This window comes from Phocoena phocoena, chromosome 14 (genome assembly GCF_963924675.1).
Source record: "Phocoena phocoena chromosome 14, mPhoPho1.1, whole genome shotgun sequence".
Lineage (NCBI taxonomy): Eukaryota > Metazoa > Chordata > Mammalia > Artiodactyla > Phocoenidae > Phocoena > Phocoena phocoena.
The window spans coordinates 60,790,831-60,814,496 of record NC_089232.1 but is presented as its reverse complement, the minus strand read 5'-3'; the positions used below and the strand labels follow the sequence as shown (position 1 = coordinate 60,814,496).

Here is a 23,666-nt window from a genome sequence, read left to right as displayed (position 1 = left end):
CCCAGGTGACACTTTTCCCCTTATTTTTTTAAACCAACTATTTCATGGAAAATTCTACCACATCTGCACCTGTCTTGCAATAAGTTCGACCACTGTATGACACTCATGCAATAAGCTTCTAGATAGAGCCCAGTTTACAACTCCAGGAGAGTTGGGTTGGCCTACCAGGAGATCCAAACCCTCAGGGTGACAAAGTCACATCCAAATTGAACCCCAGGTCACAGAGCTCGTCACTTCCTATTTCATGTAACTAAGAGCTGAGAAGGAATGCTTCCATTTTCTTTACATCTAAGGGAGGAGATGCATTCGGGAGTGGAGCAGTGATCTGTGGAAGGGAGGAGAGCTGAAAGCATTTAGTTACACCCAGTGATCCAACAACTAACTAATTTAAGGAGAGACTACACAGCCATCTTCAGTCCCACAACTGGCATTTTAGAACAGTAATCCAAGACTCAAAATAGTCAATGCAGCCTTGAGTATCAGGGTTTAAAAGAATGAAAGATAAAAAGAAAATAACTTTGGAGAGGAAGCAGCCTGTGGTGGGAAGAACGAAACCACAAAACCATTTTAAGCGCAGCGCTTCCCTCCTTCATGTGGACCACAAATTGTTTTAGCCTGTGATCACACTCAGCCCCCGGGCTCCCAGGAGAAGGACTTCCATGCTGGCCCAGCCCTGCGTGGCCAAGACTGTCTGGGAGGGGTGTTTAGGAAAAGAGCAGGAGTTCTAACTTTAGTTCTCTCTCCAGTCTGAATGAAATGCAACTTGGCTCCATTCAGATACATAAGGGTTAAAAAAAAAAAAAAAAAAGTGCATTTTGGATACAGCTGGAAGCTATTAACAACTCTGAGAACATCTCAGTAACCCAGTTAGAGGATGGGTGGCCTGGCAGAGATCCTGAATCCATGTTTGTAATCACAGACTCTTACCACTGGGCGGGGCTTGCTTTCTACCTCCCACCCAGTGGAGACATCCCTTCTTCAACTGTTCAGTCCCTGCTTGCATACTTCCAGCCCCTTCCTTCAAGGGCAACTTCATTTACTAGAAAGTTCTTTTTGGCAAAAAATGCCTCTGTAGAAAATCTCCCCCTTAGTTCTAGCTCAGTCCTCTGATGTCATAGCACACGACAGTCCTACTTGTGAAACAGCTATATTTGCCTCCAAATGCTCGCCTTCTTATGGCCAAACGCCCCATCTGTGCCAGGCAGCCCTCCCATCTGGTGGTTTCCAGATCCCTCCAGAGCCTTCTTACTCTTTGAATAGTGATTATGTTTCAGAGTCCCTTCTAGAGAATCTATTCCTAGCTCCCAGGCATCAATATCCTCTAGGAGACCTTTTCATTCAGGAGTTTTTGAGGGAAATTTTTTTCAGGGAAGATGCAGCCACACCCCCTTTTAGGTACTGCCACTAGAGCATCTACATTGTCTCATCCCTAAGCAAGCTTCGGGCTCCAGCAGCCTTGCCTAGTGAATACTGCTAGCCTGTCAATGGTGTCACCAAGCCAGAGAGGAGGGAGGACAGAATGAATGAGCTTCCCCTGGATGCCTAGCAGGGCAGTTTCCAGCTTTCCACTGAGTGTGGAGGCAGATGAGCAAAGATCACTCCCATCTTGACCCTGGAGCTAGGACCCAGCCTCTAGGACCGAGACAAAAGATCACTTTCATTACCTATCTCGCCTGTCCAAAAACCTTCCATGGAGTCCCACCTCCCGCACAGAACACAAGCACTCACGCCTCCTTCACCTGGCCCAGGCCTGCCCATCCCCATGCTCCCCGCAGGCTCCAGCCCGGGGCCTCTGCTGCAGCAGCCCACCTTGTCCTGGCTGGTCCCGACGCAAGGCCCATGCTCTCTCGCTTGCCCTTTCCGATACCTTTCTTCTTCCTGCGAGGTTTTCTGAGTTTCCTCTTTTCCTGGGCTAGCTCCAGAGCATCTGAAAAACCAGTATTCTCTAATCGTGGACTCAGGCTGACATTTCTGACCATTGGAGGCAGGTCTTTTCCCAGCGTTCTCTTCTTCAATTAATTAATGGTTCGAATAAGCACAGGAATGAGCCTCTTGTTCTTGTTCTCAGCAGGTTAAGTGCAGTGGATGGTGATTGCTCTTTTGGTCTGAGGAATGTCCTAATTACCTCTTTGCTTTCATTATATGGAGGGGATCCAGGGTCAGCCCAGGCTCTGGCTTTTAGAGATTAAGTAAATGAACAGTTATGACCTAACAGTCACCCCATATATAAGCTGATACCACAAGGTGTAATCTTGACCTCATTTTGCATTCCTAGCTGTGCCTCAGATCAACTGTGATGTGAGAGCTGGAAAGATAATCAATCCCGAGTTCATTGTGAAATGTCCAGCAGGATGCCAAGACCCCAGGTACCACGTTTATGGCACTGACGTCTATGCATCCTACTCCAGCGTGTGTGGCGCTGCGGTTCACAGGTGGGTAGCGCTGAGCTTCTCAGGCGCGAGCAACCAGGGTGTGGGCAGGGATCCCCCAGTGCAGGGTTGCCTGATTAGCAAGCGAGAGCAAACAAACTTAATGGAGCATCCTGCGTTTTATCTGGCAGCCCTACCCCATGGGATGACCCAGAATCTGCGCATGGTCCTGGATCTCCTTTCAGATCTCTCTGGAAAGGAGGACTGACTTCTCTTTACACCTTAATGGGTGGGGGTGGGAGGGAGAATCCTACTCTTTTGTGTTCATAATGAGGAAACCAAAGTTCTTGATGATGTAAAGGCTTTTTATTTTTACCTGTATGTGCTGAGCAAGGAGATAATAGGGACATGACTAAGGAAGGCCCAGAAGTTTAGAGAAGAAATGTCACAGCTCCAGTTGATGATCTGGAGACAAAGAGGAACAGGAAAAGTGAGAAGGAGGGTGACAGGGGGTCCTGCCTGGTCAGCTGTTGATGGGGGATCCAGGAAGGAGGGCAGGAAGCATGACGTGCTTTGGACCATGTCACTGCCTAAATGAGGAAAGGCAATAGCGACCTTCACAGAATCCTCACACCTCTTTTGTTTAGGCTTGGAGCCAAAACCCAGGGAAATGCATGTTTACTTAATATCTTTCATAATGGGTATGTGTGAAGCACTCCACCTGTGTTATCTACTTCGGCCCTCACCATTCCCCTGTGCGGTATCTACCACCGTTGTCGACCTCTTAAAGGTGAAGAGAGGTTGAATAGCCTTTCTAAAGCCACACCGTTAAAAAGTATCCAAGTGGGGACTGGAACCCAAGTCCAGCCCCCCACTTCTATTCACCAGCCAGCACTACTTTGAGATGTGGCTCAAAGTCAGTGTCTGGCTGCTGGACACCGATGAAGCTTCTCAATTATGCAGGCTTCCGGTATCTTTACTTTCCTTTACTTGCACGCCAGTCACTTGATTGTTCAGTTGTATCTCCGCCAGAGAGAGGAGAGACATAAACTTCATTCCTTTTCAAGGTGTCTAGTCAGTAGCCTCTCTGAAATTTGGAGAAGAAGTAAAAAAAAAAAAAAAAATCTATGCCTAAAATAAGATTTAAGACTTACTAATAGACTTTGTCAGTCATACTCTTTTCCCCGTCAGCCAAAGAGATGAACAGCTACCCGGTGTTTCAATGGGAGTGGGAATACAAAAGCTCTACTGAGGATATATAGAGGAACATTAAAGAACAAAACACCAAATGCTGTCCCTTAACTCCAAACTGTGGAATAAAAATATTTTGTTTTCACTTTGAAATCAATTTTGTGCACCAAGTCGATACGCAGATCTACACGTGAACATGTGCATGCCTCCACACAATCACTTGTACACATATGCATGCCTCCCACATGTGTTAGAACACACGTGCGTGCTCACACACACCCTGACACACACATGTGCATGCCAGTACAGCTCTGCCAACACCATTAGCACACTCCAGTCTGTGTCCGTGTAGACACTGACATATGTTACAGAGGCCGAGCCCGTCTTAAGGCTGCCTGTATTTTTCCAACTGTGGTCCAAGATGGTTGGCACTTGCTTCGTCTGGCATTTGCTGGCTCTCTCTTGCCTTTCCTTGGTCCCCTGAGGTACAGAGCCACACAAGTTAATGTGAGCTCACCAAGATGTCATCATAATGACAGTAACCCCTTACACTGAGATCCTCTCCTTCTAGCATCATCTCAGCCCTATGAGGCTGCTGTTAGCATCCCCAGTTGTTAGAAGAGGAAGGGAGGTATAGGGAAGTTAATTAAGTTGCTAGTTAGTTGCACATCCAGGACTAGAACTTGTGTCCCCTGACTTCCAGCCCTGAGCCCAGGTGATACATTTACATAAGAACCGAGAGGACGTGAAGACGTGATAGGGTTGTAGCACTTTGGGGTGGTCAGAGTTGGGAAAGGATTTTAGGATGAACGGACATACCTCTAGAGAGAAAATAAGAAGGGCACTGACAGGGACCAGGACTCAGCAATCCCAGCATTTGGGTTGGAGCATAGGAACTACCTGGCAAGAATATAGATGAGGGTAGAGGGACAGAGAAGAGTTTGACTGTTTCAAGAAGCAACATTTGCTGCTGGAGCAACGGAATGCCTTGTACCTTCCTGGACCAGCGACTGATACTGTAGGAAACTGTTTGGAAAGAAGGAATCACTATCCATGAGGAGGATGTATAGAGGTCTTAAGGGAAAACAGATAGGAATTTTGGATAATACCAGTTCCGTTTTTTACAAACAGAAGGAGTCTGTTTTTAGAAGGCAGGTCTGGGGTTTTTTTGTTTTGTTTTTTGCGGTACGCGGGCCCTTCACTGTTGTGGCCTCTCCCGTTGCGGAGCACAGGCTCCAGACGCGCAGGCTCAGCGGCCATGGCTCACGGGCCCAGCCGCTCCGCGGCATGTGGGATCTTCCCGGACCAGGGCACGAACCCGTGTCCCCGGCATCGGCAGGCGGACTCTCAACCACTGCGCCACCAGGGAAGCCCAGAAGGCAGGATTTAAGACAGAGAATAGAGTGGAAAATGTGAGAAGGACCTCCCATCACTGTCCTGCCAGAGTCCCCTGCAGTCGGAACTGGGAAACTGGAGAGAGCACACTTTGGTTTAGAAATTCAGATTTAGCTTAAAGGATTTAAATTTCATACAGACTATGACAATCAGATCCCTCATTATGAGCGATCCCCTTGATTCTTTCAAACCAAAGGGATGATGAACATGTTTGAGGCATCATATTTTGGCTCAGTCTTATCCTGAACTAATTTCTGTGATTAAAGTGGGACCAAGGCCTGGAGAGAGGGGAAAGTTCTCTGAGCTGGGACAACGAAGAGGCCATCTCCATGCAGAGCATGGATTTCTGACCAGACGCCCACCTTGAGAATGGCAGCCATTCAAAACCTGGCCTCGCTGTGGGCAGTCCCTTTTCTCCGAGCCACGAAGCTGACCCTCAGATTATCCCAGTGCCCTGGTGCCAGGGTCAGGGAGGAGGTGAACCTCAAAGCCATGTTCAGCATCATGCAGGGTGTCTGAGGAATGCAAAGGAGTGGAACTGGTTTTGTTCTTTGAGAGAATATATATGAAGTGCCTCCACCTCAATGAGGGTACACAGGGCTTCCCTGGTGGCGCAGTGATTGAGAGTCCGCCTGCCGATGCAGGGGACATGGGTTCGTGCCCCGGTCCGGGAGGATCCCACATGCCGCGGAGCGGCTGGGCCCGTGAGCCACGGCCACTGAGCCTGCGCCTCTGGAGCCTGTGCTCCGCAACGGGAGAGGCCACAACAGTGAGAGGCCCGCGTACCGCAAAAAAAAAAAAATTTTTTTAAAAATGAGGGTACACATGAGGTTGCATTTATATAAATTCTCCAAACTACCATGGCTCTGAGGCCCCATCGGCTTCATAAGTACAACCACAGCCTTTCAGGCTCTCTCCCTCCTCTGGTATCTCCTGTGGTGAACAAGCGTCCGGTGCATTCCTCCCCTGGGATTTCTGTCGCCTCCAGGAGTTGACAGACCACTGACTGCCCCAGGATCTGCCCTCCTCTAGGACAATGTCAGGGAACGTGCACGGCCTCCAGTGAAGTCCACTCACAAGACAGGACATCACTCTCTTCCACAACAGGAACATCTCATGAGAAGACAAGAGTCCTGTTTCCGTGCCTTTCCCAAAGTCTGGGTTTGGGGTCTTATATAACTGTCACAAGGGATCTCAGCCTCCCTGTCCAGCCTGAGAACCCCCCAGGCCCACCCCATTCCCTTTAAACAGCCTGAGCAAAGGGAAGCTCAGCCCCTCTTTCCACTCTGAGTGGCAGCTACAGCGCTTCTGACTTTTAAACAAGAATGAGTGCACGAACATTTCCTCAATACAATGGAATATAAATCCAGGGGCAGAATAATTTCTCCAGGGGGGGAATAAAAAGATAAGAGCTATTTCTGTTTCCCCCACTTGTCAGTTAGGGACCATGGGATAATCAGGGTAATTTTTAAAAAACTAATCTGAATTTTCAGCCTATGCCAGTGGTGTGGTGGTAAAGGTTCACCGACCAGCCCTCCTAAATGGAGGGCTGGGGGGTACTGATTTACCAACATCTGCGGTATAAATACTCCCACCGTGGCTGATTTCAAAGTACCATAGTGAAATGAACCGGCACAATCCAGCAGCCTAATAACTGGCTTTCCCAAGCCAGCATGAGTGGTGTCCACACACCGACAGGCCTTCTAACGCAGAAGCAAAAACACTGTCTTCCCATAAGAAAATTTCTAATCTAGTTGGGAGACAAAGTTAACTCAAGGAATTTTTAGGAAGTAGCACAAGACCAAATAAAATCAGAGTCTCCATGGAAAGACAAGATTTGAAGGCATTGTTAGGAAGGGGCATAGCAAAGTCATGGAGAAGGAGGTGTTGGAGAGAAGGCACAGGTTCTCCAGAGCAAAGAGCAGCATGAACAGAGCCACAGGAGTGGGAATCAAGTGGGCCGTCAGGAGAGAAGAGGCCGGCCTGGCTGCAGCTGGGAGAAGTGAGGGGCCCCGACTGAGAGCTGCCTGAAGAAGGGCAGGCAGGGTTGCAAAGACATGAAGGAGGGATGAGGACTTGGTGTTGGGAGATGCCCATGGCTTTTGAGGCAACTGTGACCAAGTGGGGCAAACCCAGGATGCCAGGTCATTTAGACCTGGGTTCAAATCCCTACCTTGCAATTTAGAAGTTACAAAATCTGGAGGGAGTCCCTCGACCTGTCTAAGCCTGTCTCTGTGAAGTGGGAATAACAGCATTCCCTCTGCTCCACAGCCAGTAGGTTTGCTAGGAGAACTCAGTGAGATCCGTTAGTGCGGATGATTCTAAAGCAATTAAGGGCTTTATATGTCAAGTATTATTATCACTTTCTTTCCAAGTTGTTGGGAAGTTGAGTGTTGAAAGTTGTTGACTCACCATGAGGGTGGGAGGGCAGGAAATGGCAACGCTCATTCCTGTAGGGAAGGAAGGGTGTTGATGGGAACAAATCTAAGGACATTTTTAGCTCCCCTGTGCTGTAAATTACAGATACCCAAGGGAGCCATGTTAGGCTCTGGGACAAGCAATTGACATACTGGAGCCCCAGCTTCAATGGAGGCAAAGAGGTAGATATGTCAGTTACTATCACATCAGGATCTAAAACCTTCAAAATCCAAGAAATTAAAGAAACAATTACCAGACTTTGGGGACTCTTTTAAATGAGTTTAATTTAGCTACACACCTTCCTTCCCTAGCCCAAAATAAAAGGAATAATTTGCTTTTAATAAAGTACCACCTTTTGAAATAGTTGGAGTCATTCTGTGATGTCACAAAACCAAATTGGAAATTGTCAGGGAACAGGTTTTACTTCAGGGAGAACTAGTAGGAATTAAGCAACCAAAGAAAAGAAATTTGAGGCATGGTCATGTCCTGTAATACAAAAGAGAAGGACATCGAACATGGGAAGACAGATGCCAGGCCACGTGATGGGAGCATTGTTCTTGGGGGTTAGGCTGCAGGTCAAGGTGAAGGTTTTCTTACTCTCCCTGCTTTCCTATCTCTAAATAAAGATGGTGGCTGAATATCTCTGATGAACATAGATGCAAAAATACTCAACAAAATACTAGCAAACCAAATCCAACAACACATTAAAAGGCTCATCCACCATGATCAAGTGGGATTTATCCCAGGGATGCAAGAATTCTTCAATATCTGTAAATCAATCAGTGTGATACACCACATTAACATACTGAAGAATAAAACCATATGATCATCTCAATAGATGCATAAAAAGCTTTTGACAAAATTCAGCACCCATTTATGATAAAAATTCTCCAGAAAGTGGGCAGAGAGGGAACTTACCACAACATAATAAAAGCCATATATGACAAACCCACAGCTAATATCATTCTCAATGGTGAAAAGCTGAAGGCATTCCCTCTAAGATCAGGAACAAGACAAGGATGTTCACTCTCACCAGTTTTATTCAACATAGTTTTGGAAGTTTTAGCCACAAGCAATCAGAGAAGAAAAAGAAATGAAAGGAATCCAAGTTGGAAAGGAAGAAGTAAAACTGTCACTGTTTGCAGATAACATGATACTATACATAGAAAATCCTAAAGATGCTACCAGAAAACTACTAGAGCTCGTCAATGAATTTGGTAAAACTGCAGGATACAAAATTAATACACAGAAATCTCTTGCTTTCCTATACACTAATCAGGAAAGATCAGAAAGAGAAATTAAGGAAATAATCCCGTTTACCATGGCATCAAAAAGAATACCTAGGAATAAACCTACCTAAGGAGGCAAAAGGCCTGTACTCTGAAAACTATAAGACACTGATGAAAGAAATCGAAAATGACACGAATAGATGGGAAAATATACCATGTTCTTGGATTGGAAGAATCAATATTGTCAAAATGACTAGACCACCAAGACAATCTACAGAGTCAATGCAATCCCTATCACATTACCAATGGCATTTTCCACAGAACTAGAACAAAAATTTTTTTAATTTGTATGGAAACACCAAAGACCCCAAATAGCCAAAGCAATCTTGAGAAAGAGAATGTTCATTGCAGCACTATTTACAATAGCCAAGACATGGAAGCAACCTGAATGTCCATCAACAGAGAGGTGGATAAAGAAGATGTGGTACACGTATACAGTGGAATATTACTCAGCCATAAAAAAAGAATGAAATAATGCCATTTGCAGCAACATGGATGGACCTAGAGATTATCATACTAAGTGAACTAAGTCAGACAAAGACAAATATCATATGATATCACCCATATGTGGAATCTAATTTTTTTAAATGATATAAATGAACTTATTTATAAAACAGAAACAGACTCACAGATTTTGAAAGCAAACTTATGGTTACCAAAGAGGAGAGGGATACATCAAGAGCTTGGGATTAACATATACACACTACTATATATAAATTAGATAACCAACAAGCACCCACTGTATAGCACGGGGAACTCTACTCAATATTCTGTAATAACCCATATAGGGAAAGAATCTGAAAAAGAATGAATATATGTATATGTGTAACTGAATCACTATGCTGTACACCTGAAACTAACACAACACTGTAAATAAACTATACTCCAATCAATTTTTTTAAATGTATAACATGTAGAACAAGGAAAAAAATAAAGATGGTGGCTGGTTTCAAAGTCTGTTATATGTCAAACAATATTTTTCTGTCCTTTCTTCAAAAAAAATTTTTTTTTTCACAGTGGTGTGCTCGATAATTCAGGAGGGAAAATACTTGTTCGGAAAGTTGCTGGACAGTCTGGCTATAAAGGGAGTTACTCCAATGGTGTCCAGTCATTATCCCTTCCACGATGGAGAGAATCCTTTGTCGTCTCAGGTATGCCCACACCCTGGAGAAATGCTGCCCTACAACTGGCACTTCGGTTAAGTTACCTCACGGGATGAAATGGGCTCTTTTCAGTGTGCCATTAGTTTTCGTTTATGGCCCACCTCATTTCATAAAAATCTGAAGCATTAGTTCTTCTGATAGTTAAGATCATGAAACAATGAATTATAATTTCAGTGATAAATCACTACAAAGTCTGGAAATATTAAAAGGCTCCAATTACTCATTTTAAACACACAGCAGCTATCAGTAAGTCCAATCAAACTTTTAGTTAAGTGAATTACGTTTAATAACTGGATTTTTGAACTACTCCTTTAGTTACGCCAAATGTGCCTCATATCTGTGAAGCTTATTCCTTGAGAATTCTGGTAAATGGATAGATAGGGACAGGTTTTTAGAACACTGAGCTACAATTTTATTTGAGATTTCTTTTTTTTAATTAATTGTTTCACTGTTTAGTCCATTCTCACTATCTGGCTCCACAAGATGTTACAGATAATCATTTTCACTCTTTTTTTTTTTTTTCCCTCTTCCAAAGAGGTAATATCAATGAACTCATAGCTGTGTTATTTCACAATAAAAAGATAACCAAGGTCTTTGTACTATCATCATGACCTGCCTGCTCCCCTCTTTTTATTTTTGTGAATTTCCCCAACCTAACTTTTTATTTTGAAAACTTCTAAATTTACAGAAAAGTTTAAAAAATAGTACAATGAATACCATATTCTCTTCACCCAGATTCACCAATTGTTAATATTTTGCTATACTTGCTTTATCTATTTATATTTCGTTTGAACTGTGTGAAAATAAGCTGTGGGCATGATGACACTTTATCCCTTAATACTTCAGCACACGTATGGTAAGAGCTAAAACATTTTCCTAAATAACCACAGTACCACATCTAAAAAATTAACACTGATACAATAATTTAATAAATATTAATAAATAAGAAATAATAAGAAAAAGTTCTTATTCAGTTGTATCCAACTATCCCCCAAATATTCTTCACAGTAATTTCTTCTTTTTTGGGGGGGTGGGGAATCTACAATCCAATCAAAAATCATCCATTGTATTTAGTTGTCATGTCCATTTTAGTCTCCTTTAATCTAGAACTGTCTACCACCACACTTCCTTTTTTGTTCATAAGTAGTGATGACATTTTTGAAGTCCCAGCCAGTCATCTAGTACTATGTCCACAGTCTGGACCACAAACAGGTCCAGCTATTTCCTCGTGGTTGGATTCAGGTTAAATATTTTGTCAGGGATACTACATAGGTGGTATCATAGCATATCCATTGTGTAGTATCACAACTGGCCATATCAGGAGACACAATAGCATTTTGTCCATTTGTTGCTGATGCTAACTTTGATTACTTGGATACTTTACCCTATCTCTTCATGGTAAAGATACTTTGTAATTAATAGCAACCTGTAGGGCGATACTTCAAAACAGCGTGAATATCTTGTTCCCTCCAAAATTTAACCCAATGATTTTAACATCTATTGATGATCCTTGCTGTAGCAAGAATTACATCAGAAATTGCAAAATTATACTTGTTCTAATTCTGTCATTTCTTCCACACATATTAGCTAGTGTTATTACACAAGGAAGAGGGCTTTCCCGCCTCTCTCCACAACTATTTTTTCAAGTACAACTATGGACTCACAGATTGTTTTTTTAAAGTACAATGTGTTATAGTCTATTATCGTCATTATTCTTTCTGTTGCTCAAAATTTCCAGGTTTGGCCAGTGGGAGCCCTTCCAGCTTTTGACATGCCTCATTAGCATTTGAGCACAACACAACATTCTATCCTCACCTTATACTTACCCTACACTGGACCTTGAATCTCCCATATTCTCCAAAGAGGCACTGCAGGATTTTAAACTACATTCTAGCAAACCTTTCTGGCATCCCCACAAAATCAGGAGCCATGTGACTCTCCTGAGAAAGAACTACCTACAGAAGACCAACTAAAGCAAGGAAAAGAGAAATGTCTCATAAAATATCAGGCCTTCCAATCTGGGTGGGTTTTTTGCACCTTTAGACACCCCATGTCCCAACCTCTACTATCCATTGATCAGAGTTTTAATAGGACTGCTATCAGACCTTTTAAGATTCTTCTCTATTTAAGCAATCCCTGTTTCCTCTTATCTGCGGAATTCTGCACACCTAGGGTTCAAATTACACTGGTTTCTATGTCAAATAATGGGAGGTTATCAACCATAGTACCGCAAGCTTTGCCCTGTAACAAAACATTCAGAACTGGGGCCATATAAAAATGCTAAGGTCTAGAATACAAATTTGCCAATCATAGACGTATAATCTCCACATTGGTGTTTACCAAGTAGCTCCTGGCGAAATATGAGGGTTTCAATCTTTGTTGCCTAGCCTGCAATCCAAGAATCCCAGCAGAGGTTTACAAGGAAGATTAATTCCATGAGAGTAGAGATGTTTTGGATTTTTTAAATGAAAATCAATCTGCTGTGATTATTCCCTATAAATCTCAACTTCCATGTCCTCTCATTCAACCTAGTGACATTTAACCAGAAACACTTTCTGCCAATGATAATAAACACATGTGCTTCTGCAATGGCTAGGGGTCTCCAATGAATGAGTTAGGAGAGTGCAATGCCGGCTACAGCTCTCAGCTGGCGGTGGACAGGTCAGGTTCTCCATTGTCCAGAGGCTTCTGGCCAACAAGGTTTGCTGGATTGTGTCAGAGTCCTCCTCTGAAGGCTCTGATGCCTCCGTGACTTTCCTCTAGGCTTTTATTTCCACTTTTCACATGTTCCTATGCGTCTTTAATTAATTCACTTTGGTGGGCTGGGACGGGGCAGGAGAGGGGAGGTGTGTTTTTGTTCAGCACAATCTTTCCACAGTTCAGGGATGGGAAAGGTCCAGCAAGGACCTCCTAAAGCTGCCCATTTGTCCTCTGATCCACATTGCAGAAAACTGAGCTCAGCTCCTTTTCCTTCTGAATAGAAACAGAGAGAACCATAGGATTTTAGATGCGAGAAGAATAGGAAATTGAGGGAGCCGGTGTCTCTGCGGCGCTCGCTGTGGATAAAGTGAGGCCCACAGCCAAGGCGCCCTCTTTGGGTCTGAAATAACCTCACTCACTGTCCACCTGGAGCAGGGCCGGCCCAGGGCGAGGACATGCAGGTGCCCAGCCCTGCTCCCAGATGGCTTTTGTGAGATGAAGTAACTCCCATGAGCCCCAACATTTGCCTCTTCCCCACCTGGAGTGACATTTATAGGTAATACCAGAATAACTTCTTTGCATCTCTGTGGTGATACATAGTTCCAAAACTTCTGAACTGTTTTTTTTTCCTTTAGATCCCTACAGCTTTGTATGGTAAGTTGGTCCACATCATTATCCATATTTTCTGAATAAAAAAACCCAGAGTCTCAGAGATTGAGGCAGTTAATGAATGATTGAGGCAGAAAGGGAAACCTAGATTTTCTTGCTCCCAATCCCAAGTCCCTCCTGAGACCCTGTTATTCTGTCTGCCTCGTGACTCTTGCAGTCCCTTGTGCCAGGAGGACCTTTGGTGAAATCGGGCACTAGATTGTGTTCCACCTCCCACCTCCCATTTGACACTCCTCACCTCTCCTCCCCTAGCCCATCCTATAAAAATATTCCCTCAGGTTGAGAGTTTAAAATGCTTTCATTATCAGGTGTAAATATCGAAAAACAGGTGAGACCCCCTCCCAAGGGCATTTAAATTTTAACAGAGATCTAAGCACTAAGATAATTCCTCTGTTATTCTTATTGAGCATCTACTACATCCCAGACACTGCTCCAGGCCCTGGGGATTTAACAGCCACCAAGTGAGACAAATTACCTGCCTCAGGGGGGCTTCTACATTCTAGTGACACTTTCCATTTCGTGTGGAATGAAACTCCTTGGTGGAATTTCAAGCCGCACTCCCTGTCGAGGAGGACTGCGGACTGCAGCCTTCTCAGGCGTGTTCAGCCACACCAGGCTTGCGGCTTGCCTCCCCAGCCCTGATCGTTTTTCTTCTTTATGCCTCCGTGGTTTCCCTGATACACATTAGCATTCCTTCTCCTCGCCTGGTATCTAAACTTTCACTCCCTGGGTGGACAACAAGTGGTCATTTTCAAGGCCGATCTCTATTTACCTACTTTCAAGTTTCTCTAGTGCCATGGAATTCAAATGGGTCCCACGGGGTCTGTGGAAGTGAGAGGTTGCTGTTCACGTATAGCCAGCCAATGGCCAGAGCTCTCAGCAACCAAGAAAAGAACGTGGGGAGGGTTTTTCCATTCATCTACTGACCTGATTCAACATTCAGAGAGTCCCGTGTATGAAAACTTTACTTCCAGTTCACATCTTCATGGGCAAAATAAGGGTTGCTCATGTTAATTCTGATGGAGGTTTTATTGCCTCCTTTCTAATATTAATAAAACATAGGTGATACAGGAAAACAGAATGCCACTTGACTTTCTCATTGTAATCAACAATTCAGCAGGGAGAGGGGTGTGGAGACTGACTGATTTCATTGAACTCGAGAGAAACAAATCAGCAGGAGGGAGTCAACTTAACAGAATGCAACCATCTAAAACCTCTAGCTCTAGAAATAAATCATTGTGGTTTTTTTCCTTTTTTTTTTTTTTTTTTTTGCAGAAGGTAAACCCCAAAAGGGTGTAACCTACCCATCATCTCTTACATATTCATCATCTAAAAGCCCAGCTGCCAAAGCAGGCAAGTGTCCACGTGTGATTTCATTTAAATCTTCTGATTTTGTAAACAGGCAATATTGTGTTTTAGGAGATAGGATAAAAATTAGCAACTTAACCGCTCAAGCTCCACTGACTCCAGTAATATTTTAACAGATGCCAGGAACATGGGCACAGAAATCAATGTGCTGAAGAGTGAGGCTTTATTTTTTGTTTTGCAATTCTGCGATTATCTCTGAGTTTGTGTCATTTTCATTCAGAATGACTGTTGCCCTGAATTTTACCGTATAGTTACTTTAGAAGATGACGTGACATTCTGTGTGGAAATGTTCCCTGGCAGCTGAAAGGGAAAAGATTGTCTCTACTTACATATGAAATGGAGGGAAGCAAAGAGGATGATGTGGCCTATGTGATAGCAGCAAGCAGCTCATCTCAACAACCCAAGCCAAAAATACAGTCTGTGAGGTTGTGCCGACCCAGCTTCCTGTGAATCACCAAGGGGGTACAGTAAAACTCAGGCCAGAAAAATACCTTTTTCTAGGTTTCTGTGTGAAAGCAAGAGCTATACTATGCATTATTGTCTTTTCTGGGGGAAGGTATGCTTTGGTTTCTCACACAAAGAGAAGCTGTGAGTTGTTTTATGGTGGGATTTAACATTACTTCCAGAAAGTTGAAGAGCTAGCTGACTTTGTTCATGTACTTAAGGTGAATATGGTTTAAGGATAGGCAATAAAAGCTAGCATTTATTGAGCTTTTGCCGTGTGCCAGGCACTGTTCCAAGAGTTTTATCTGATTATTGTATTTATTCACCCCAACAATACCATGGGTATGTACTGCTCTTAGCCCTAATTTACAGTTTGAGGAAAATGCAGCACCAGAGAAGTTTAGTAACTTGCCCTTTGCCACACAGCAAGTAAGTAGCAGAGCTTAGAATCAGATCCGGACAATCTGGCTTTAGAAACCCCTCTCTACACCATTATCCTATGTTTTCTTATGCTAATTTCAGTGTATATAAAGAATCCTGATTTGAGGTACCTTAGCATTCAAATAGGGAATGTTTTTCATTTTTCCACCCCAGTTCCTCTCCAACTGTTATCTTTAACGACTTCTTAATTATTCCAGTAATCTAGACCTGTTTTTGTTTGTTTGTTTGTTTTATTGCAAGGAACCACCTGTTCTGTAACCCCGCCCACAAGCTGGCAGCCGGTGGTGGTGCCCTGTGGACCATTTCTGAGATGTCACCTGTCCTCTTCTGGTGTGGGCCGGGGAAGATGACTAGGGGACAGAGGTCTCCTTGAGTGGCTGGCCAGTTGGTGGAGGGAGAGTGTCCCTGCCCTCTCTGTTGTCTCGTCCAGGCTCTCAGTGGTTTCTCAGCAGGTTTTGTGTGTGGGTATCTGGAGCCGGGGACAGTGCTCCGCTGTATCCTGGCCCCGTCTCTTTCTCTGAGTTAGGGGCCCCATCCACTGGCAGCAGCACCTTCACACAGAGTCACGGGTGTGGCTGGGGTTCTCCTCTTCCCTTTTGGGGCCTGAGGAGACCTAGGATGGGATGAGGTTGGTCGCCTTTCTTGTCCCATCTCGCCTCACATTTGGCCTCCTGAGCCCCTCCAGCAGCACCCCTCCCCCACTTCAGGAACAGACCCCATGTTCAAGGAAGCCCTCCAGCTTCAGGGACCACATGCCAAGCACTCCCTGTTTCTCCCGTGAGAGGGAGAATACTTCTCGACTCCCAAAATACACCCCCAGACTTCCTCTTTGAGCTCTGCTCCTGCAGTGCACCAGGTGAGCCTGTCAGTGCCGCAGCTCAGAAAGGCCAGCGGGAAACGAGGGCCCCCCACACCCCGCAGGCCCCGTGGTCTTGATGAGAGATTCTCTTGAAGCCCCTTCGTCTGGCTTGGGGAGGACAAAGCGTGAAGAAAGGAAGGGAATATCCTCTTACCCTGAACACTGCTCTCCCCCAGAGGTGGCCTCGGACCCCTCCCCCTCTTCTGGTCCCGTCCTTCTGCTGACGAGCCTGGGTCAGGTGGGGTTGGTGATGGGGCAGGTTCTGCTGGGACAGCCCCACCCATAGGAAGTTCAGTGGCACCTCTTCTCATGCAGAAAGGGGGACTGGGGCCCTCTGACTTTAGTCGTAGCCAGAATCTGGACAACAGGAAGAGTGCTGTACAACCTCCGGTGACCGTAGCCATCAATCAGCAAGTGCTTTCTCTGTGTCAGACACCTGTCCTACACAGCGACCCTGAGGCAGGGTGCCGGGTCACCCTCAGGGCTCAAAATCTGATCGCATCCCCTCGAAGCAGGTCAAGTTGGAGGGAGAGTGGGTGGAGGGGAGAGAAGACAACTACAGCCAAATGACAACTTAGTTGATAAAATCCATTGGTTTCTACATCCTCCATAGCAGAGATCGTTTTCAAAATTTCTCTATCTGCCCCAGGCACTGTGGTCCAGCTTAGCACTGCCCACCCCAGCAGGCCTGACTCACGGACGGCCAGGAGGAGTGTGGAGGAGACGGGAGCCTTCTCACACTTGGCTGCCATGTACTTTATTTTTATTTTATTTTATTTATTTTATTTCATTTTATTTTATATTTTTTGGCCACGCTGCTCGGCTTGTGGGATCTTACTTCCCCGACCAGGGATTGAACCCGGGCCCTCAGCAGTGAATACGCAGAGTCCTAACCACTGGACTGCCAGGGAATTTCCATGCTGCTACGTACATTTAAAATTAGCAAAAGCCATAGCCAGAACCTCAGGCATTGCTACTGTCATCTGTCCCCTCTACCAAAACACCTCCACCTTCGATGACACCATCACCATGTATCACCATCAGCCTCCTATCACAAGTTTATTCATGGTTGTCAGAGTCTGAAAATTTAAGTTCATTCATTCACTCACTCATTCAATAACCATGTAGTGAGCACCTACTCTGTGGCAGACTCTGAGCTCAGCTATAAGGATTCCAACATAAAAGGGATACTGGGGTCTCATCCAGCTTCAAGATTAGAGGAACCTCTCTTTTCAAGTGACAGTCCCACCATGGAGTGAGTTTCACCAATTCAAATAAAAAATTCCACGGAGAACCGTAAAAGGGTGGCTCCCTTTGTTGCTACTCTTCCTTCAGTGATAAAATTCCTTTAGAAACGGAAGGAAGCAGAAGAAATGAAGATGTGAGGGCCAGCAGCTGCTCAGGCCCCAGCATGCCCCTACAAGACGCTTCCTGATCTCTCCAAGAATGTGAGTGAACAGGTAACTCAGGTTAGGACGACCCCCCAAAGCATAGCAACCCTCTTTCATGGGAAATTATCTCACTCACAAAATAGGATGCGTCTTGCTTTGCCATGTGCAGCTCCTGCTGAGAAAACACATTCCTGAGATTTAAACGCTGTTCCCAAGGCAGTTAGCAGCCATTAAACAGGCAGCTGGTATTTGGCTGGAGTCTCAAGCTACTCTGAGCTCGATAAAAACAGGTACGTGTCGGTTTGTAGAAGTTCCCCCAAAGCTGAGAAGGCACATTGCCGGCACCGCGACAAGAGAAGGGAAAGTAAATCTTTACTCTTGCTGAGCTAGAGTGTCAGGAAAACCCCCTCCTGACTCCCCTTGGTCATCCCTTGCCCTGGAAGAAAATCAAGCCCAAGTTTATTGTAATACGTTTGACTGTTCAGGGACCTTCTGCCCTCACTGCCAACACCCTCCAAGGCCACCCCTTCACCCTGTCTTGGGAGTAAGATTACTTCCACCAGAACTCTGGAGACCTCTGGCCACCCTCTGAGGGGAAACCCATTCAGGAACCTTGAAGTGACTCATGACTTCTACTTTGTTCCCCTTTTGTGGGAAAAATATGGAACTTGGCATCAAACAAATGTGCGTCCAAATCCTGGCTCTGCTACCTGCTGTCCATGTGACCTGAGACTCGTTTCTTGACCTCTTGGAGAATCTGTCCCTTGTCTTAAAAATGGGAATAGTTGGCTGACTTTCAGGATTGTGATTAATATCCTATGTGAATGCTTCTGTAAAAGAGGTGCATAGTAGATGCTCAGTGAATATTAAGCTTCCTGCCCTCATGTAGAACCCTGAGGCATGTTCTAAGTTCTCACGGGAAGAGCCAAATCCTTCCCTGTCCCTCTGACCCCAAGGTGTTGCTGCTAAACTGGTTTCAATTTCCTTCAGTCACCTCACATTTGACACCTACCGAAAGCCCTGTTTTCCACTGGGGGAGAGGGAGGCATATCACCACGATGTCAGCAGCTGTCATTTATCGAAGGCCTACCACGTGCCAAGCACTGTGCGGCCCCCTCACAGACATGATCTCTACCTGTGACAACAGCCCCCCAGGTAGGTCTGACCGTCCCCATTTTCCAGCAAAGGGAGCCAGGCTCAGGAAGCTGAAGAAAGCCTAGTGGCCAGGCTGGCGCTGGCTGTGGTTCTCAAATCAGATTTCCAAGGCCCAGCCCAGATCAGTGAATCAGAATCTCTGTGGATAGGGCCCTGGATCACCTCCACTGTGATGCTGACCGGGTGTAGGAAGCTGGGAGGCCCTCTCGGTGCTGTTGAGAAGGTGGTTTGACCTTGTCCAAAGAGTAACACGTTAAGAGTCTGAGGGAAGTTTTGAAATGTTTTCCCACGAAAATCGCTGAAAAGAGACCAAACTCCCACGTATCTGAGGTTGTACGAAGAAACTATTCTGGTGGTTTTATTTCACATTGCTCCAAAAGAACCTGGTCCCGTGAAGAATTCACTTTGGGTCACATCAGGCATTGTGCTCAGCAAGGAACTGGAAGCATCGGGGCAGAGTAGCTTCTCTCTCTCTCTCTCTCTTAAAGACAGTTATATCCTGTGAAGGAGAGCAGGCAAAAACGACTAGGTCTTGCGTGGAAGATAGTGGAAGACCAGGGACTTGGCTCTGCTGGCTGAATTTACGATGTGCTCGAAGACATCTGTGTTCTACGCAAGTAACAAAAATGGCCGCCCTCAGGATATTTAATCTGCTCTCTAGCCAAGCAATACCAGCAAAGGCAAACTGGGGGCGTTCAGAAACCTCAGAATTAGCCAATGGTGTGAGAAAAAGATAATCCAGATCCTCCACAGCCGATGAGTTTAAAGTGGCAAAAATACTGACTATTTCCAAGTAGAAGTTTTATTTTTAACTTAATTAATTGTGGTTTAATTAATACGTTGCAAGTAAAATGTACTGTCAGTTTATTTATATATTTCTCTCCAAGTTAGTAATTATAGCCTATTTCATAAAATATACAAGTGATTCTATTAAATGGCTTTTCCCTGTATGAACCTGGGCCTGCATCTCCCTAAAGAGGCATTACTGCCTGGTAGCGTTTACCAGAGGGTATAACAGAAGAGTACTTTAGAGAAATTAGAAACTTCCCTAGGACTTGTTATGAAAGCTCAATTCCTTTAGAGTAATGGAAATGTCATAAATCACACTAGTTTTGCCCAAGGATGGCGTGAAGACTGGCTGAACCCCCGAGGCCGCTGCCAGCTCTTTAGCAATCTGTCTGGCACAGTCTCCAGGTGGCTTTAAAGGCAACCAACTGTTAGCAAACATCAGGGTAAATGAGGGATCCACTTCCTGCCTTGCCGGGCTGATGCCTGCAAGAGCAGACAGGACGGCCGAACTCCAACCCAATCCAGGGCGGTGAGTGCTGACCTGCCCTCCCAACAGGAGGTAACAGCATCAGGGTGGGGAAATGAGCAGGTAGCAGTGCTGAGCAGTGGGTCCAAACACCCGACGCCACCTCACATTTGTCTACATGGCTGGACAGGGCTGTGGTCTGACACTGCCCAGCGTGCTGTACAATGTCAAAGAGGAGGTTTGGTGGTTCCCATGAAGAGTACAGCTCCTTCTATCTCAGATGCTACCCCCACCTTGGCCTGCTGTTCTGTGACCAAAGATGCTTCATGCCTAAGCAGAGTTAAGGCTAGAGCTGGGATGCTGTCATAGGCTGAAAAACGACCCCCGAAAACATATCCATGTCCTAATCCCTGGAACCTGTGAATGTTTTCTTATACGGCAAAAAAGGGGAGTGGGGAGGAAGGCAGGGGGGCTTTGCTGGTGTGATTAAGTTAAGGATCTTTAGATGGGGAGGTTATCCAGGATTGTCTGGGGGCAGGGTTGTGGAGGAGACTAAATGCAATCACACGTATCCTTAAAAGAGGGAGGTAGGGCTTCCCTGGTGGCGCAGTGGTTGAGAGTCCGCCTACCAATGCAGGGGACACGGGTTCATGCCCCGGTCCGGGAAGATCCCACATGCCGCGGAGTGGCTGGGCCCGTGAGCCATGGCCGCTGAGCCTGTGCTCCGCAACGGGAGAGGCCACAACAGTGAGAGGCCCACATACCAAAAAAAAACGGGAGGCAGAGGGAGATTTGACACACACACAGAGGAGAAGGCCACATGGAGATGGAGCAGAGGGAGAATTGAAGATGCTCGCCTTGAAGGCTGCAGGGGTGGGGCCACAAGCCAAGGAATGCCAGCAGCCACCAGGAAATGGAAGAGACAGGGAGCAGATTCTACCTTAGAGCCTCTGGAGGGAGCTCAATCCAGTGACACTGATTTCCAACTTTCAGCCTCCAGAACTGTGAGAGAATAAATTTCTGTTGTTTTAAGCCACTGAGCACATGGTAATTTGTTAGCATCCCCAGGAAACTAATAGAGATGCACAGGTGTAGAAGTTGGCATACCTGCCATGGGTCCAGCAGACACAAGTGACTGGTGGCTGTTGTTCCCTCCCAGGGCTGCGGCGCCGTTCACTTTGGGGACCATGTTTTGTCTCCTTCTGGCGCAGACCCACAGTTCTCAATACAACGACAAGGCCCAGTGGGCCCCTTGTCCCCATGCCCTCAACCTAACAAATTCAGACTCATTTAAAATTATGGAAACAATCTAAATCATCACACAGGGATGAAGAGCACAATTCAGAAGAATCATCTAGATGGTCCTTACCATCTAATTAGTTCTGATACCCCATTTTATAGCTGAGGAAACTGGGGTCCAGAGGAGTTAGTCGGCTAGTCATGAACCAAATGTAAACTAGAACATCTAAGACACATTGTCTAAAATGGTGAAAGACCTGAAAGTACGCCCTATCCCCAGGCCAACACTAACTGAAACAGCAAAATAATACATTCATGAACCATTGCTTCTGGTGTATGGAAAATTAATTTGACAGTTAATCAGGTTTGGCCTTGTCTATGTTAATGTTGTTTCGAGCTGTCTTTTAAGTATTTTGTTATTTCATCTTTGGTTTGTTTATTGGCTTATTCCTCCATCCAGATTGTACATTGCTCCACAGCAGCTAGCACAGGACTTTACTCATAGCTAGTGTTCAAGAAATATTTATTTCTGTCCTGAAGAGCCTACCGTCTGTTTTGTAAGACCCAGTGTAATTCCACTTTCTTACAGGTGAGACCACAAAAGCCTATCAGAGCCCATCAGCTCCAGAGACAACTGCACAGCCAGTCCCCCTGATGCAAGTACTGGGGACCACTGCAGTTGAAGGCACCCATACCACCTTGCCAAAGCCGCCCCCATCTGCAGGCTCTACCACCAGCAGCCTCAGACCACAGCCTGTGGGCCAGAGAAGCCAGGAGCTGGGTCAGTAGGTAGACTGTGTGTTGCCATGTGCTAGAAGAGTGGAAGACTAGGATTTTAGAGTTAGTAGCTCTGTCTGAATGCCTGTGTATGAGCCCATCTCCCACCTTTTAAGCTGGGCGAGGGGAGAGCGCTGGAGACCTGGGCCAGGGGTGTGTGTCATGCCCTCCCGGATTCAAGGGGTAAACCTGAGCCCAGTAATAATTCAGAACCAAACTAAAAGCTACGCAAACTATGTAGAAGGGACCTAATATAGATTTGAGAATAGGACTGCTGTTAATCGTACTTGGGAAGGTAGGATATGATGTGAAACTTTCCCATTGCAAAATCCCCATTTCTCCAAAAGTTCAGTTGAAGGGATAATAGATTTCTATGTAAACACTGTTGGGTTTTGTTTTGTTTTAAGGGACAAACTGAATACTCCTGGAAGTCTTCAAATATTAGAAGCAAACAAAACAAAAAGAATCCCTTTAGGAAAAGCCAGATAGCTCACGTTTTTATTCCTTTTCTGATTGCTTTTTGTCTGCCCACTTGTATTCATTTCTTAAATTATGTTTTAGGTTTTACCAAAGTCCAGTTTATGGAATTAATCTCAGTATTACTTCAGATACGACCTTAGGAGCCCATCTGATAATCCAAACACCCGTTTTACACAGGCTTCTACACCAGGCTTCCTGGGCAATGAGCGTACCTATCCCAGCTCTAAAGGTCTTCTGGCAAAAGGGTGGGAAATTCCACAGCGGGAGTGTCCCTGTTGTCTCAGCTACTTTTTCCAAATATTTCCCACCTGGTGCCACTTTTTCCTCCTAGGACGAAGTGCCCAGGACTCGTTCTTTCAGCCTCACCTCCAGCTTCCTAACGTCAGTGCCTTGTAGCACGACCTTCCCCGCCTTCCATGTCAGAGCCCAGCTCTCTAGTCATCTTTCTATTCAACAAATCCAAACACTTTCAATGTGCTAGACATTCTTCTAAGCACCTGACAAATATTAACCTATTAAATCCTCAGAACAGCCCTAGAAAGTAGATACATTACTTCTAATTTGACTAATTCATCGTACTGAGGAGGAAACCAAGGAGTAGGTCAGTGAGGCAATTGGTCCCCAGCCACACAGCTGGGAAGCAGCAGAGCCGAGATTCACCCCCAGCAGCCGGCTCTCCATGAATCCCCTTGCAGGAGACATCCCTTCCATAAACGAACACCCGAGGCACTAACGATGCGGCACAGAATCAGGGGCCTGACCTGCCTTGACATCAGTGGGGTGACAAGATTCGAGGGTCTTAGACACAGCCAATTCCCGCTGTGATCGCTAAGCAACAGTAACAGAACGCACAGTCCGTTCTCTCCCTGTGCCAGGCACCCTGTATGCATTATTTTATTTACTCTTCCCCAAAACTCTATGAAATAGGGAGTATTATTACTACATTGGATGAATGACTCATGGAAGAAGCTATAATATAAAGTCCCCAAATAAAAATACCATACAAATAATTTCTGAAATATATCAGACACTCCCCCACCATCTTGGTTCTTTCAAAGACTTT

General features: G+C 45.4%; 1 protein-coding gene across 1 annotated transcript in view; it reads left to right on the top strand.

Moving 5' to 3' along the window:
- The window catches only part of VIT (vitrin), a 119,148-nt gene that overhangs the window by 54,045 nt on the left and 41,437 nt on the right, over window positions 1-23,666 (top strand). Inside the window, exons 4-7 of the mRNA XM_065891027.1 lie at window positions 2,276-2,432; window positions 9,680-9,813; window positions 14,470-14,547; window positions 21,936-22,127. Of these exons, the coding sequence (XP_065747099.1) occupies window positions 2,276-2,432; window positions 9,680-9,813; window positions 14,470-14,547; window positions 21,936-22,127 (561 nt within the window). The remainder of the gene's footprint in view (window positions 1-2,275; window positions 2,433-9,679; window positions 9,814-14,469; window positions 14,548-21,935; window positions 22,128-23,666) is intronic.